General features: G+C 46.6%; 1 protein-coding gene across 1 annotated transcript in view; it reads left to right on the top strand.

Annotated features, from left to right (window-relative positions):
- The window catches only part of SEC23B (SEC23 homolog B, COPII component), a 35,115-nt gene that overhangs the window by 7,420 nt on the left and 14,082 nt on the right, over positions 1-13,613 (top strand). Inside the window, exons 2-9 of the mRNA XM_077309732.1 lie at positions 1,940-2,175; positions 6,320-6,377; positions 7,124-7,210; positions 7,778-8,014; positions 8,130-8,215; positions 8,395-8,539; positions 9,431-9,589; positions 12,638-12,753. Of these exons, the coding sequence (XP_077165847.1) occupies positions 1,955-2,175; positions 6,320-6,377; positions 7,124-7,210; positions 7,778-8,014; positions 8,130-8,215; positions 8,395-8,539; positions 9,431-9,589; positions 12,638-12,753 (1,109 nt within the window). The 5' untranslated portion in view covers positions 1,940-1,954. The remainder of the gene's footprint in view (positions 1-1,939; positions 2,176-6,319; positions 6,378-7,123; positions 7,211-7,777; positions 8,015-8,129; positions 8,216-8,394; positions 8,540-9,430; positions 9,590-12,637; positions 12,754-13,613) is intronic.

Here is a 13,613-nt window from a genome sequence, read left to right as displayed (position 1 = left end):
AGCAGCCGGGGAGGAGGACAAGGAGGATCCACAGCCTGGTTGATTCACGGACCAGTACCAGTCCTCGGATTGGGGGTTGGGGATCACTGCCCCAGAGCATTCAGGAATCTCTCAGATTTCATAAGTCCTTGTGGATGGGCTAAAACAATGGTCCCCAACCTGCAGGCTGCGGCCCAGTGCCGGGCCATGGCTCCCTCTCCCCGCCCCCCCCCCAGTAAAAAACTTCCCGGGCTGGAAGCTTGCGGCCTGGGAAGCGTCTTACTGCGGGAGGGGGGGAGAGGGAATCAGGGCCGGGCCGCGCATTGCGCGTGCGTGGCCGGGCCGCGCATGTGCACATGCACCATGTGGTGCCAAAGTCGCGCATGCGCAGTTTCGGCCACGCGTGGTGAATGCGCGGCTTGCATGGGCGGGCAGTTGCCCTGCCGGTCCCCAGCCTCAAAAAGGTTGGGGACCACTGGGCTAAAATACGCCTGTCACCCAAATGGGAAGGGGGTGGTGCCCACAACTGGGCCTTCAGAGCATCATGGGGCAAGGTTACTCGCCTCTGCACCCGCACCAAAGATCAGATCAAGGGTGTGGTCAGCCATGACCAACACCAGACCCGAGCCAAGTCCCAGGGGGTGGTGAATCCACATGGACATTGAAGTCTTCCAGGATTATAAACCTGGGAAACTACAAGAATAAAATTGCTGATAAAGTTGCCAGCTCCAGCTTTGGAAATCCTTGGAAATCTGGGGCAGTGGTAGCAGGATGGGGGGGTGGGCAGGACGGGACTAGAGTGTTCACCCTCTGAAGCAGCCATTTCCTCTGTGGGAACTGATCTCTGCAGTCCAGAAACCACATGTAGTTTCCAAGAAATTTCCGGACCCTACCAGGATGCTGGGAACCCTAAGCCATACCATAAAGAGTCCAGGAAAGCGGGGGAGGGGGGAGGTGCACTGGGAAAATATGTTTTATTTATAGTTAGAGGTCCCTACACGTATTTCTCTTAGAAAGGAAATCTTGGGCAGAATAATGTCACTTTAACCAAAATTGGATCGGGCTGGTAGAGATGAGATTCAGGGGTCTTGTGGGCTGGATTTGACTCTGGAATTGCTCTGAAGGTTCAAGATCCCACTGATGTATATGCTGTTGTAATTTTAAGAGTTCCCTGAGAAGGAAACTTAATATGTAAATCACTAGCTAATATATTTTTAAACTTTGCCTTCAGACTTCCAGTTGCTAAATACAGGGCAAGTCCCTACATGGGCTCTTGCCCCTTTCCTCTCAAGCATTGTGAAAAATGAGGTACTGCAGATGAGATGCTAAAATGGAGCTCATTGTTTTGGGTTTAATTTTAGAAACTGAAAAAAGAGAGCCAAGCCCTAAACTGCTGTGTGTTTGAAAACTTGTTCTGATTTCAGCTGTGTATGTGAGGGGCTTACGTGTGATTTGTAGGCAACTCCTATCAGGGTAGTGCTTGGGGCGGATCCTTTTAGCCAGCTTGGTGTAGTGCTTAGGAGCAAGGGCTTCTAATCTGGTGAGCCAGGTTTGATTCCCCGCTCCTCCCCTACATGCAGCCACCTTGGTGACTTTGGGCTCGCCACAGCACTAATAAAACTGTTCTGACCGAGCAGTAATATCTGGACTCTCTCAGCCTCACCTACCTCATAAGGTATCTGTTGTGGGGAGAGGAAAGGAAAGGCGAAGGTAAGCTACTATGAGACTCCTTCTGGTAGGAAAAAGCAGTATAAAAACAACTTTTTCTTCTAGCCTACAGGTGAGCTGTATACATCACTATATAGAACTGAAGCCTCCCAATGCCTCTGCTTGAATTTTGTGCATTGGTTAGTTCTCTGTGCTATAGATGGGAAATGAACTAGAGTGGCTGTTGTGGGTCCGTGTCTTGATTCTCTCAGAACTCATACTCATGAGCACATTTGTTGTCTTCCCCCTGCAGAAACACTGCGCTTCTATGGCGACTTACCTGGAGTTTATTCAGCAAAATGAAGAGCGGGATGGAGTGCGTTTCAGCTGGAACGTCTGGCCCTCCAGCAGACTGGAGGCCACAAGAATGGTTGTCCCATTGGCCTGTCTGCTGACACCTCTGAAGGAACGCTTAGACCTTCCGCCCGTCCAGTATGAGCCGGTGCTCTGCAGCAGGCCCACTTGCAAAACTGTTCTTAATCCACTTTGGTATGAGCCTCTGTAATTGCCTGTTTTGTAGAAGAGAAGGGAGAGCATTGCAGGGTGCTTTAGTTTTGGAAGGGGCTGGTTTTGTTGGTGACTGGTGTGTGGATCTGAGTGCTCCAGAATTTACTGGCAAACAAAGAAGATGCTTAATTAGGGTTTGTTGATTAAAGCATACTTACTTAACTCTATGCCCCAATAATCTTGTAAGCACCACACAAATGTTGTAAATAAAATTAAATTCTCCATTATTATTATTAATAATAATAATAATAATAATAATATACCTTCCTCCAGATATCCTGTGTAATATGTGAATGCTGAAGAATACCCTGCTTGTAAAGCCAGAATGTCCAAAGCAAGAGGAAAAGAAAATGTTTGGAGAAATAATTGAGGGGGTTGCAGAGGGAAGTCTGAGTCAGTGTTTTGCAACAAAACTAAGCAGCTGTCTTGTGGCACCTTAAAGGCTAACACTGTCCTCTCCCTGCATTAACATTTGTGGACTAGGGTCCATCTGAAGAAGGGAGTGCTTAAAGAGTCAAGAATCATAGAGTTGGAAGGGACCTTCAGGGTCATCTAGTACAACCCTTCGCAGATTGCAGAAAATTTACAACTGCCCACCAGAGTGACCCCAATTCCATGCCCCGATGATTCCCGACCTCCCCAAACCAGAATCACTGGCAACTCTGCCTTGGAAAAAATTCTCTTCCCGACCCCGAAGGGGCAATCAGAATTCTCCTGGGCATGCAAGAAAGGGCCACAGGAGCCAGGGGCCAACACAATCCCTTCTGCCCACTACTCAGCATTTCTCTCTGATGGCTGTCCAGCCTCAGCTTAAAAACCTCCAAAGACCCACCACCTCCCGAGAAAGCCTGGTCAGGAATTTCTTCTGGATGTTCAGTAGAAAATTCATTTGAATTAATTTCAACCCATTGGTTCTGGTCCAACCCTCGGGGGCAACAGACAATAACTCCACTCCATCCTCTGTTACAGCCATTCAAGTACCTGAAGATGGCTGTCATATCACTTCTCAAGCTGCAGCAAATAAAATGGGTATCAAAAGAAATATATTTATTCAAATTGTACAAATAATATATTTTAAAAAAACATAGTGCCTGAATATCAACCTACATTAATGGTTATCAAGAAGAAGCTGTCAGGATGTATTTCTAAAAACTATGTTGTATATTGACCACTGGGGGAGGCTTTTGAGGCTGAAACATGTATGGTCTTTTGTTGGTCATTTTATTAATCAACTTGTATAGGAAATGATAACAGCTTCCTGATGACCCTTAATGCGGCCTCATATTCAGATCCTATGTTTTTAATTATATTGCTGTGTTCACTATAGCAGTGGTCCCCAACCTTTATTAGGCTGGGGACCGGCAGGGCATCGGGCCACGCCCACGCTTCGGGCCGCGCCTGTGGGCCGCGCCCACACATCGAGCCGCGCCCGCGAGCCGCGCCCGCGGATCGAGCCGCGCCTGCGGATCGGGCCGCACGGGCGCAACCCGGCCCTGATTCCCTCTCCCCGCCCTCCCGCAGTAAGAAGCTTCCCGGGCTGCAAGCTTGCGGCCTGGGAAGTTTTTTACTGCGGGGGGGGCGGGGAGAGGGAGCCGCGGCCCGGCGGCAGGCCGCGGCCCGCAGGTTGGGGACCACTGCACTATAGGATAAATACATTTTATTTGATGCAAATTTTATTTGCTGTAGCTCGTTCCTTGAAGTATTCTCAGTACGTTAGTTTCCCTATTCTCCTTTGTTTGTGGGGAGCCCTAGTTCATTAACTAGTTAGTCATTAAGGTGTCACTAGAGTCTTGCTTAGGTCAAGCCAGTAAGCCATACAATGGGTAGCAGAAGGATCAAAATCTAGAATTGAGACAGTTTTTAATATTCGTCACTTGAGATCTGTGCCATTGTGTTACTCCAAATGCCGAAGTGAGCTGAGCCATGGAACAGAGTGGCTGGCCTTGGTCAACTCACAGTATCACACAAAGCTGTTGTGGGAATCAGAATTGAAAGGCATTTTGTATTCTTAAACTTCTGTTCACATGATAAAGCATTAGATGAGGCGTGTTACACATTTGATTCTGTGGCTTCTTGGCTCTTACTAGAATCCAGAAAGTTCCAAACTTAATTGCTGCAAATACAATGTCAAGGTAATATGGACAGGGAGGGTGGGAAGAAGCCCAAATCGGCTCTCTTGCCACTTGCCATTTTCAGTTATGTTGGGCTTTGTGCAGAACTAAATACTGCAATCTAATCAAACCCTTATTAGCATCAAGGGTTTGACTCTATCGTTTTTTGGGAAAGTGCTCTAGTTGACTGCAAAATCAAAGGGAAATAGTGGCAGGGATTGCAGCGCTCTTGCTGCCTGCTTTCAAATGTCGCAAATAGGTCAGAGGGATTCTTAACCACAAGAAAAGATACTTCAGATGTTATGGCACATTGGAGTTACTCACTGAGAAGGACACAAGCTCATAAATCTGACAACCATGTAGGTTTGTTTTCAAAAGGCCTTGTCTCAGAGGGCAGAGAGCTTAGTGTATAGGATTAGCAACCCCTGAAGACTAAGAGAGCAATCACCCTTTTAACATGATTATAGCTGATTTTTATTTATTATGCCATTCCTGTATCCTGTATTTTTCAGTCTACTTAGTAATTGCATTATTGGTTATTCTATTAAAGGTTTTCTTTAATCAAAATCTGTGATGCCAGAAAGTCACGTTTTTCTTAGGTCTCCTTGTTAGGGATGGGCCTAACAAAATGAAGCCACAAAATGAGTCAGCCAGTCTGTTCCACTTTCTCCCTGCTTAGATGCAGGGGAAAGCAAAAGGGACTGTACAACAGGACAGGTGCTGTGGATTGCTAAAATGGCTGCCATCCCTTTAAGCCTCACAGCTTGATGGGTCAATTGATATTTGCCATGCTTTTCAGAGGAACCTGGGCTAGCTTTCTTAAACTCATTTGGAGCAACTTGCTCCCAAGTCATTTATGATAGAGGAGGTTGGGAGATGATTCATGCAGGAGAGGGGAAAATGGGGAAGGCAATCTTGTGTTGCACTTGCAGGTATTAATTGTATATCTGCACTGGATCCTTGTCAGTGCAAGGCCAACAACAGCTTTCTGAGAGTAAGCCTCATTAAACAGGTTTGAGTAGAGTTGCTTGAGGTTGCTCTTCAGGTCACAAAAGTACTATTTGTGTAGTGTGAGTGGACTCATCTGGGTATTATCTAGGGCAGGGGTAGTCAAACTGCGGCCCTCCAGATGTCCATGGACTACAATTCCCAGAAGCCCCTGCCAGCGAATGCTGGCAGGGGCTTCTGGGAATTGTAGTCCATGGACATCTGGAGGGCCGCAGTTTGACTACCCCTGATCTAGGGTCAGGAAATGTAAGAAAAATGCTGACAGTAGAACTGGAAAGAGCATCTGATTCCAGTGGTTCAAAGAAGCCTTATTCCTTATATTAACTAGAATCCAATTAAAATGATGTTCCTTGTTGATGTCAAGAAACATGTCCTAGCCCAGATGTTTTCTTGCCATCTGGATCTTTGATCCACCTTTAAGAGCCAGCCAGTCTGTAACTGTAACTTTGAGCCTCAAACACGTGACAAGAAAGTATAACCTCAGTGTTATGTGTTAAGAAGAGGAGAAGCTGAAGGTGTAGGGGGGCAACTCTGTGTTAAATCTGCATGCAGAATATTAAAGCCATCTGGCAGATGTGAGAGTGATGGAGGAAGGGAAACCAGGTAAGGGAAAATTTTGGCAGAGGGAGATGGCGGTACCTGCCTGTGCAATGGGGGGGAAAATGTGCCACTGCAAAAATACAGTGGCTATTAGGGCCTTGTGACCTAACAGCTGGGCTTCCACAGTGGTTTCAAGATGACTTCCCTGGCCTAACTAGGAGTAAATGTGTCCTGCTGTTAGGACAATTAAAATGGAACTTTATGAAGCAATAGTAGTACATTTCTGTTATAATATCAAGCAGTTTGTTCATGCTGTTACCTCCCCTTAAAAATCTCTCTCTAATCTTTAATGCCTGTCATTTTGGGAGGATAACAGAGCAGTCCAGCTTCTTTCCTAATAATGCAGCCTTTGACATTAACAAATTGCATCTTAGCTGCTTACAAATGTATATTTCCCTTTCTTATAGTCAAGTTGATTATCGAGCCAAACTTTGGGCCTGTAACTTCTGCTTTCAGAGAAACCAGGTGGGTGTGAAAAATATATGGAAGGTAGAACTGTTTTTATGTTTTTTTTCCCTTTTGGTTCTGAAGAGACTGTGCAGTTGCTTTTTGATATGCCAACGTGGTCTTCCCCTCTTCGTTAAATTAGTTTCACATCTAGTAATCCGAAGATGTTTGAGTTTTCATTGCCATGCCTTTCATGACCGTGATGGCGCTAAGGACACCACAAAATGCTTTTTTTCCTGATCAGTCCTTATGCCACACTATGAGCTGCCTGTGGTTTCAGCTTCTAAATATACAACAGGCATAACAGTGGTGTAAAGTTGTCTGTGGGTTTTTTCCTTTCTGCTCAGCACTGCCCATCTGTATGACCTCTGGATGCAGGGTGATAATAGCCACTGTGGTGTGCCCATTCAGACATCTTGCCAAACTGGAGTTGGCATAAACTAGCCTGCTTCACACCCTGTTTTGTGCTGTTAGGAAGCATCCTCGAGGCATCATGACAGATCAGAGTTCCCTGTACTGTCCCAACTGATCCTGCATGTGCAACATTTGAGCTATGAGTGTTCTTGCTGACCTGATAATACGACTTTCAGTTCAAATCACAAGTATGTACATTTGATTGTTAAGTTTTAGTTAGGCACTGTTTTAGTAGAGTGAAACTTATCCCTACATCTTACTAAATCAGCGCCATTTGCCAGCATTGCATTTATAAAGAAATGTTGACAGTTTTCCAGCCTGTGTCCTAATCCTTGGTATGTTTTTTACAGTTCCCTCCAGCATATGCAGGCATATCTGAAACAAATCAGCCTGCAGAACTTATGCCCCAGTTTTCCACAATTGAGTACATAGTCCAGGTAACCTTTTCTATAACATATGTTAAAATCACCATGGATATATTTCTTTTAGAATCACTGTGCTATGATTCTCAACATAATATGCTTGGTGATCTAGGCCACATTTAGGCACCTTACGCAGCCTCTGTTCTCCACAGGCATAGTTCCTTACCTCTTCTCTCCCTCTTTCTCTTTCCTTCATTTATAGAGTGTGGTAAAATGTGCCCTAGTTTGTGAAGAGCTGGATTGAAGCCTGCTTGGTGTAGTGGTTAAGAGCAGCAGCTTTTAATCTGGCAAACTTGGATTTCATTCTTTTGTAATTCCTGTTTGGGTGGAGGAAACAAGCACCAGTTTGTCTAGATGCCTCCAATCAGATGTTGCAGCAAATTGGAGGTCGCTTCAAGGCTCCCTAAAGCAGGAGGCTTTCAAGATATGCTTGAGGGGTGTCGGATCAGGGAGCATGTGAGGATGACGAGGACCTGCATTCATGCTTGCCATGAACCAGCCCAGGCCAGAGAGAAAATGAAGGTCTTCTGTTGTGCTTGCTTTCATACGGTAAATATTTTTCTCCCCTGCTTCTCTTCCAAGCGTGGACCTCATACTCCACTGATCTTCCTTTATGTTGTGGACACGTGTTTGGAAGAGGAGGACTTGCAGGCCTTGAAGGAGTCCCTGCAGATGTCCCTGAGTCTGCTGCCTCCAGATGCCCTGGTAGGGTTGATCACATTTGGCCGGATGGTCCAGGTTCATGAGCTCAGTTGTGAAGGCATCTCCAAAAGCTATGTGTTCAGAGGCACAAAGGATCTCACAGCGAAGCAAATACAGGTATTTCCCCCCCTTTTGGCATTGCCTTCCAGTTATTGGTCTCCCTCCAGAATTATTTTGAAAGTGCCTTTTCCCCCTGGGCTTTCTCAACGTGGATGTCTGTCTTGCTTGCCAGGATATGCTGGGTCTCGCGAGGCCTGCTGCGCATGTTCCACAAGGGAGACCTTTTCAGCCTCATGAGCAGCCTCTTGTCTCCAGCAGGTACGTTGGTTTGCAGGGCGCACTTTTTCTACTAGGCTCCTGCTGCCCTGCTTGCATGCAGCTATAGGCAGTTTCCTGTATGGATATCACCAAGCAAGGTGAGCAACCTCAGGATTTTACACATCAAGTTAGGAAGGTTAGGAAGCTAATTTCTATACTGTTGTTTTGAATTCCTTCAGATTTCTTCAGCCTGTTCACAAGATTGACATGAACTTGACCGATCTCCTAGGAGAACTGCAAAGGGACCCATGGCCGGTCACTCAGGGAAAGAGACCCCTGCGATCCACTGGAGTTGCTTTGTCAATTGCTGTCGGGTTATTGGAGGTATCTTTGTTGCTGATGATGTGTTATGTTCAGACACCAACACAGCATGCACCCGTCCTTGTAGCATCCCTTCCCTTCTTCTCTTGCATGAGGAGGTCTCTTGAAGGCCTCCTCTTCTGGGAAGCCCTGGGCCAAACACTGATTTGCTGCGGCATCTGGAATTACATGCCTAGGCTCACTAGAGGTGGGTCTACCTCCCCGACAGGGAGTCTAAACTTCGGTCCCTGTTTAAAGCCCCAGTTTATGGGGCTTTCCATTCACTTCCCATTCAGCCATTCAGAGTTCTAGGCTTCCCAGACCCAGAAACCTTCAGTTGTGCTCTGTGCAGAAGAAAAGGAAGGAAGAGTGTGTGGGTGAACATGGCAACAAGCCGTTCAAGCCCACCAGAGACACCCTTCTGTTTGTCATGAGTTCTGAATGTGGCCATATTTCATTGTGGTGGCAGTTAACTACTTTGTCTAAGTGTAGCTGAGAGAAAGAGGTTCTACAATACACACGTCTGGTCAAAACATATTTTGTGTATTGTGCAGAACCCTCTGAACATGAATTGTTTGGGGGCTGAGATATTTCAGTACTACTTTTAAAGTAATTGTGAGTCATTCTGAAACCCTTTTTCTGCTGATCACACTTTGCTCATTATCATAGATGAGAATCTGATGGGCGAGTGTTGAGCAAATAGCAGTTCTTAGTCACCCTTTGTGTGAGAGAGGTGCTCTGTGTGTGCACACACATACACAACTGGACCAAGGTGTGTTAGACCCTCATTTCCTAATGAAGTACCAGAACCAGGAAATAGAATTTATCCATAAATGTGGATGTTTGTCTGTCCTAGTGCTTATCAGGGCTTAATTTTCCATTTCTGCTCCCCCCCCCCCTTCTCCTCTGCACCAGGGAACATTTCCAAATACTGGGGCCAGAATAATGCTGTTTACGGGAGGTCCACCAACTCAAGGGCCAGGCATGGTGGTAGGAGATGAGCTGAAAACTCCCATCCGTTCGTGGCATGACATAGAGAAAGACAACGCACGCTTTATGAAGAAGGCGATGAAGGTAGGGGCCGTCTGGTCTCTGTGCAACAGTCCCTCTGGGCTGCAGTAAACAGCTGTTCTTTCGCAGTCTGCTGGGCTTTCCTGCAAGAAAGTAACCCAAACCCTTCCAAAGGTGATAAAAGATGGATTCAGACAGTTTCAGTTACATGCATACTTCCCTCAGCAAAATTATTTCCGGAAACCTTTCATACAATTGTTTACCTTGCACCTGCAGCTCAAGGGAGGGAGTAGAAACATTGGGATGGTACAGAATTCAGGCAAGTAGGTAACTTTCCCTGGCTGCTTTATTTGCACTAAGGCTTTACGGCAACCAGATGAAATAGTGGCAGGATTCAGTTTGGATCCTGCCCCCTTCTCCATAAAGCACAGATGGGGGGAGGTAAGTTTAAGTGCAGCACAAGCACCTGGAGGGAGCTAAATTGCCCTCCTACCCAAAACTGTTTTTCTTAAAGAATTATTTTTCTCCACAAGCAGATAAGTCCTGCCCAGAGAAAAACAGCTAAGAAAAACCAGTTTCAGGAGGCAAAGTATAGGCAAGAGATGCCCAGCAGCCCTTCATTTCTCTCCCTGCTTTATAGGGGTTTGGTGATGGACCTGCTCTGCTGCCATTGTGTCTGCTTTGATCTTTCGGTACATTGAGAAGCCAGAGAAGTCCAGCCTAATCTGATTTCCATGAAAGAAAATAAGTATCTATACACTAGTCAGATGTGACTTGTCTGGTTTGGCAAAGTCATAAACCCATGAGCTATATCCTGTGGGTTTCTGTTTGTGGTTTAATAAATCCTCTGGTCATTTCTGTCACGAAATGATGAAACAGACCACTGTGAAATCAGCTGGAGGATGCTGTTTTGGAAATGCCAGGCCATGAGCTAGACTGAAGGTGGAACTGGGAGCAGTATAAGAAAGGGGGCGATAATCTGTGAGCTCAGATAATTTGAAGAGAGCTTGTGCAGACAGAATGCTGGTGCTCTATTAAAAAGGTAAAGGTATCCCCTGTGCAAGCACCGAGTCATGTCTGACCCTTGGGGTGACGCCCTCTAGCGTTTTCATGGTAGACTCAATACGGGGTGGTTTGCCAGTGCCTTCCCCAGTCATGACCGTTTACCCCCCAGCAAGCTGGGTACTCATTTTACCGACCTCGGAAGGATGGAAGGCTGAGTCAACCTTGAGCCGGCTGCTGGGATCGAACTCCCAGCCTTATGGGCAAAGCTTTCAGACAGCTGCCTTACCACTCTGCGCCACAAGAGGCTCTGGTGCTCTATTAATTGGGGCTAAAAAAAAGTCAGGAGCCAGCCTCAGCAACATGGATTCCTTCCCTGGCAGCTAGAAGTCAGTTTTAGAGGGACCCTGGTGTTATGTCCTGCTGAGTTTCCAATAAGCAGACTCTTTGGTGCAAAAGGTATCTCTTTATTATTAACCACAGTTAGTAGTGGTGCTGGTGAGCTCTTTAAGAGGTGGATCCCACCAACCTGGCCAGTTACTACCCAGTGTCGCATATAGCGTTTCTGGGCACAGTGATTGGGCAGGGGGTGGCAGGACAGGGATTCTTGGAAGAAACTTCAGCACTTAACCCCTTCCAGACTGGCTTCCGATGTATGTGGATTTTACTGTTGAGTGTTTTGGAAAGGTAGGTTAAAATAAAAATTATTATTGTTATTAATCATCATCAGTTTGGGAGGCAGGGAGAATGGTGGGGAGGTGTTCCGAGGAGGGTCCCTACGTTTCCAAGTCTGGTTCCCAACTCAGATAGTCCTTGGCCTCTAATCTTAACAGGCTTTCCTTTCTCTCAGTAAGTAGCTTACTCTGAACTTTCATATTAGAGGAAAGGGTTTCATTTCCCCCATTCCCATGAGATGTGGAAGAATGAACAGTTTTACCTTAAAATTAATTCTGACATTGGCCACCCCATGCCCTTGCCAAATGGCAGAATCCTGAAGTTTAAGGCACTTTTTTAGGAACAGCCATTGAAATGGGCCTACGTGTGGGCCAGCTGCTTCTGTTTTGTAAGGCGTCCTGAAATGTGTATAAATCCAGAGTTCTGCAATAAATTGTTTGGCTGCTTAGTGTGAATATTTGAAATGTGTTTCTTCCCCCCCTACCAAACCCAAAACCTGCTCGGGCTTCAGTTGGCTTATGGTCTTCCAGTCTCCAAAACCTGCCCATTCCTTGCCTTCTCCCACCCCCCAGCCTTTTCTGTTGCTTTGTCCTTGCCTCTTACCTTGTCCATGTGACCCTTCTATTCCTTATGCCTCTGTCTACTTTTTTGCTCAGGTCACTGATTTTTAGCCTGCTGTCTGCTTTTTGACTCCTGGTCCTTTTATCATTCAGTGAAGGCTTAAGGGGGGTGGCAGGTTACAGTGGATGAGCAATAGGGTTGTGAGTGTCCTGCATAGTGCAGGGGGTTGGACTAGATGACCCATGAGGTCCCTCCAATTCTATGATTCCAGTTTCTTTGTCTTGAACCACTCGGTTTGCCTAGCACACTTTTCTACCACTGTCAAATAACTCTCCTGAACTGACATTTCTTCTCCTAGCCCATCTGCCTGTTGTGTGCCTTTGCTCATGGACTTTTGCCTCCCTGTCAGGTTCACATGTCATTGCCTGCTCTTCCTTCATCAACTGCCAGGCTCCCTGGGTCCTTTTTCTGCCTGGACATTCCATGGACATTTTGCCTAACTAGTTCCAGTTTCTCCAGACATAGAATCATAGAGTTGGAAGGGGCCCTACAGGCCATCTAGTTCAACCCCTTGTTTAATGCAGGATCAGCCTCAAGCATCCTGGATAAGTATGTATCCAGCTGCTGTTTATTGAGGATAAGTAACTGTCCCCAACTCTCATTTCCGTATTCTGATATGGAAACTAATATTTAGCGTTCCTCACAGAAATCACACTGCCCATGCCCAGTCAGATGCATTAACCCTGAAGGAGTGGAATGTTTGTGGATGTTCTGTAGCAGCAGCGCCTCACTTACTAAATACAAGGAAGCTCTCAAGTGACAAGCCCTTAATTGGACTTTTCAGTATTATAGCTTCTTCATATGTTTTTGCAGCATTACGAAACGTTGGCAAACCGGACAGCAGCCAACGGACACTGCATTGATATTTATGCCTGTGCTCTGGATCAGACGGGCCTTCTGGAGATGAAATGTTGTGCCAATCTAACTGGGTATGTCCTCCTTCCTCAGCAGAGTGGTCTGTTGCGCCATGCTTTTCTTGGCAGGGAAGGGCTGATTGACTAATACACAGCACTTACCAGGGGTGGTCAAACTGCGGCCCTCCAGATGTCCATGGACTACAATTCCCATGGGTCCCTGCCAGTGAATGCCATCTGGAGGGCCGCAGTTTGACTACCCCTGACTTAGACTATGTCTGCAGCCATTCTCTTTCTTCCCAGGAAGAGAAGGATTTCAGGGTGCTTATGGGTTCCCTCAGGGGGAGTGAGCGAAATATTTGCAGCAGTAGTCATATTGTGTAAATAAAAGCTAAATTATGGATCCCTTTTCTTAGTCATGCTGTAATGTCGTGGTCTTCAACTTCTCCAGACTTAGGGCCCACTCTCAACTCCCTAGGCAGCAACATGGGACGACTGGTCTGCAGGAATCTCATAGTCATGCTACAAAAAGAAGAGCTCAGGTTCCAACCTCCCTGGTGTGATGGCCAGGACTGTGAGGGCAGGGAACTCCAGCTGAGCATCGGGTGTTTTATCACCATGAGGGACCATTTCAGGGTCTAAACCACGGAAGGATCCATCCCACCACCGAGTGACCCAGTCTCACTCTCCTGCTGTTTCCCTGTGTTCAAGCAAAAAGACACCCCTGCTGCCAACATAGGCTAACTATCAGTAATCCTTCCCAAAAGCAGAGGTTCTGCAAGGGCTTGCCATGCATTTGAGGTTCTCGACCCATAAGCTGAATATCATCTTAACACAGCCCGCGGCGCCATGGGTGCCGCGGACTAAATGAAGCCGTAAGGGATTAGGGGGAGGAGTTACGGCGGGCTCTGTCCGGGATGAGGAAGGGTGCTGAT

This window comes from Paroedura picta, chromosome 14 (genome assembly GCF_049243985.1).
Source record: "Paroedura picta isolate Pp20150507F chromosome 14, Ppicta_v3.0, whole genome shotgun sequence".
In the NCBI taxonomy this organism is placed as follows: Eukaryota; Metazoa; Chordata; class Lepidosauria; order Squamata; family Gekkonidae; genus Paroedura; species Paroedura picta.
This window is presented reverse-complemented; position numbering and strand designations above follow the sequence as displayed.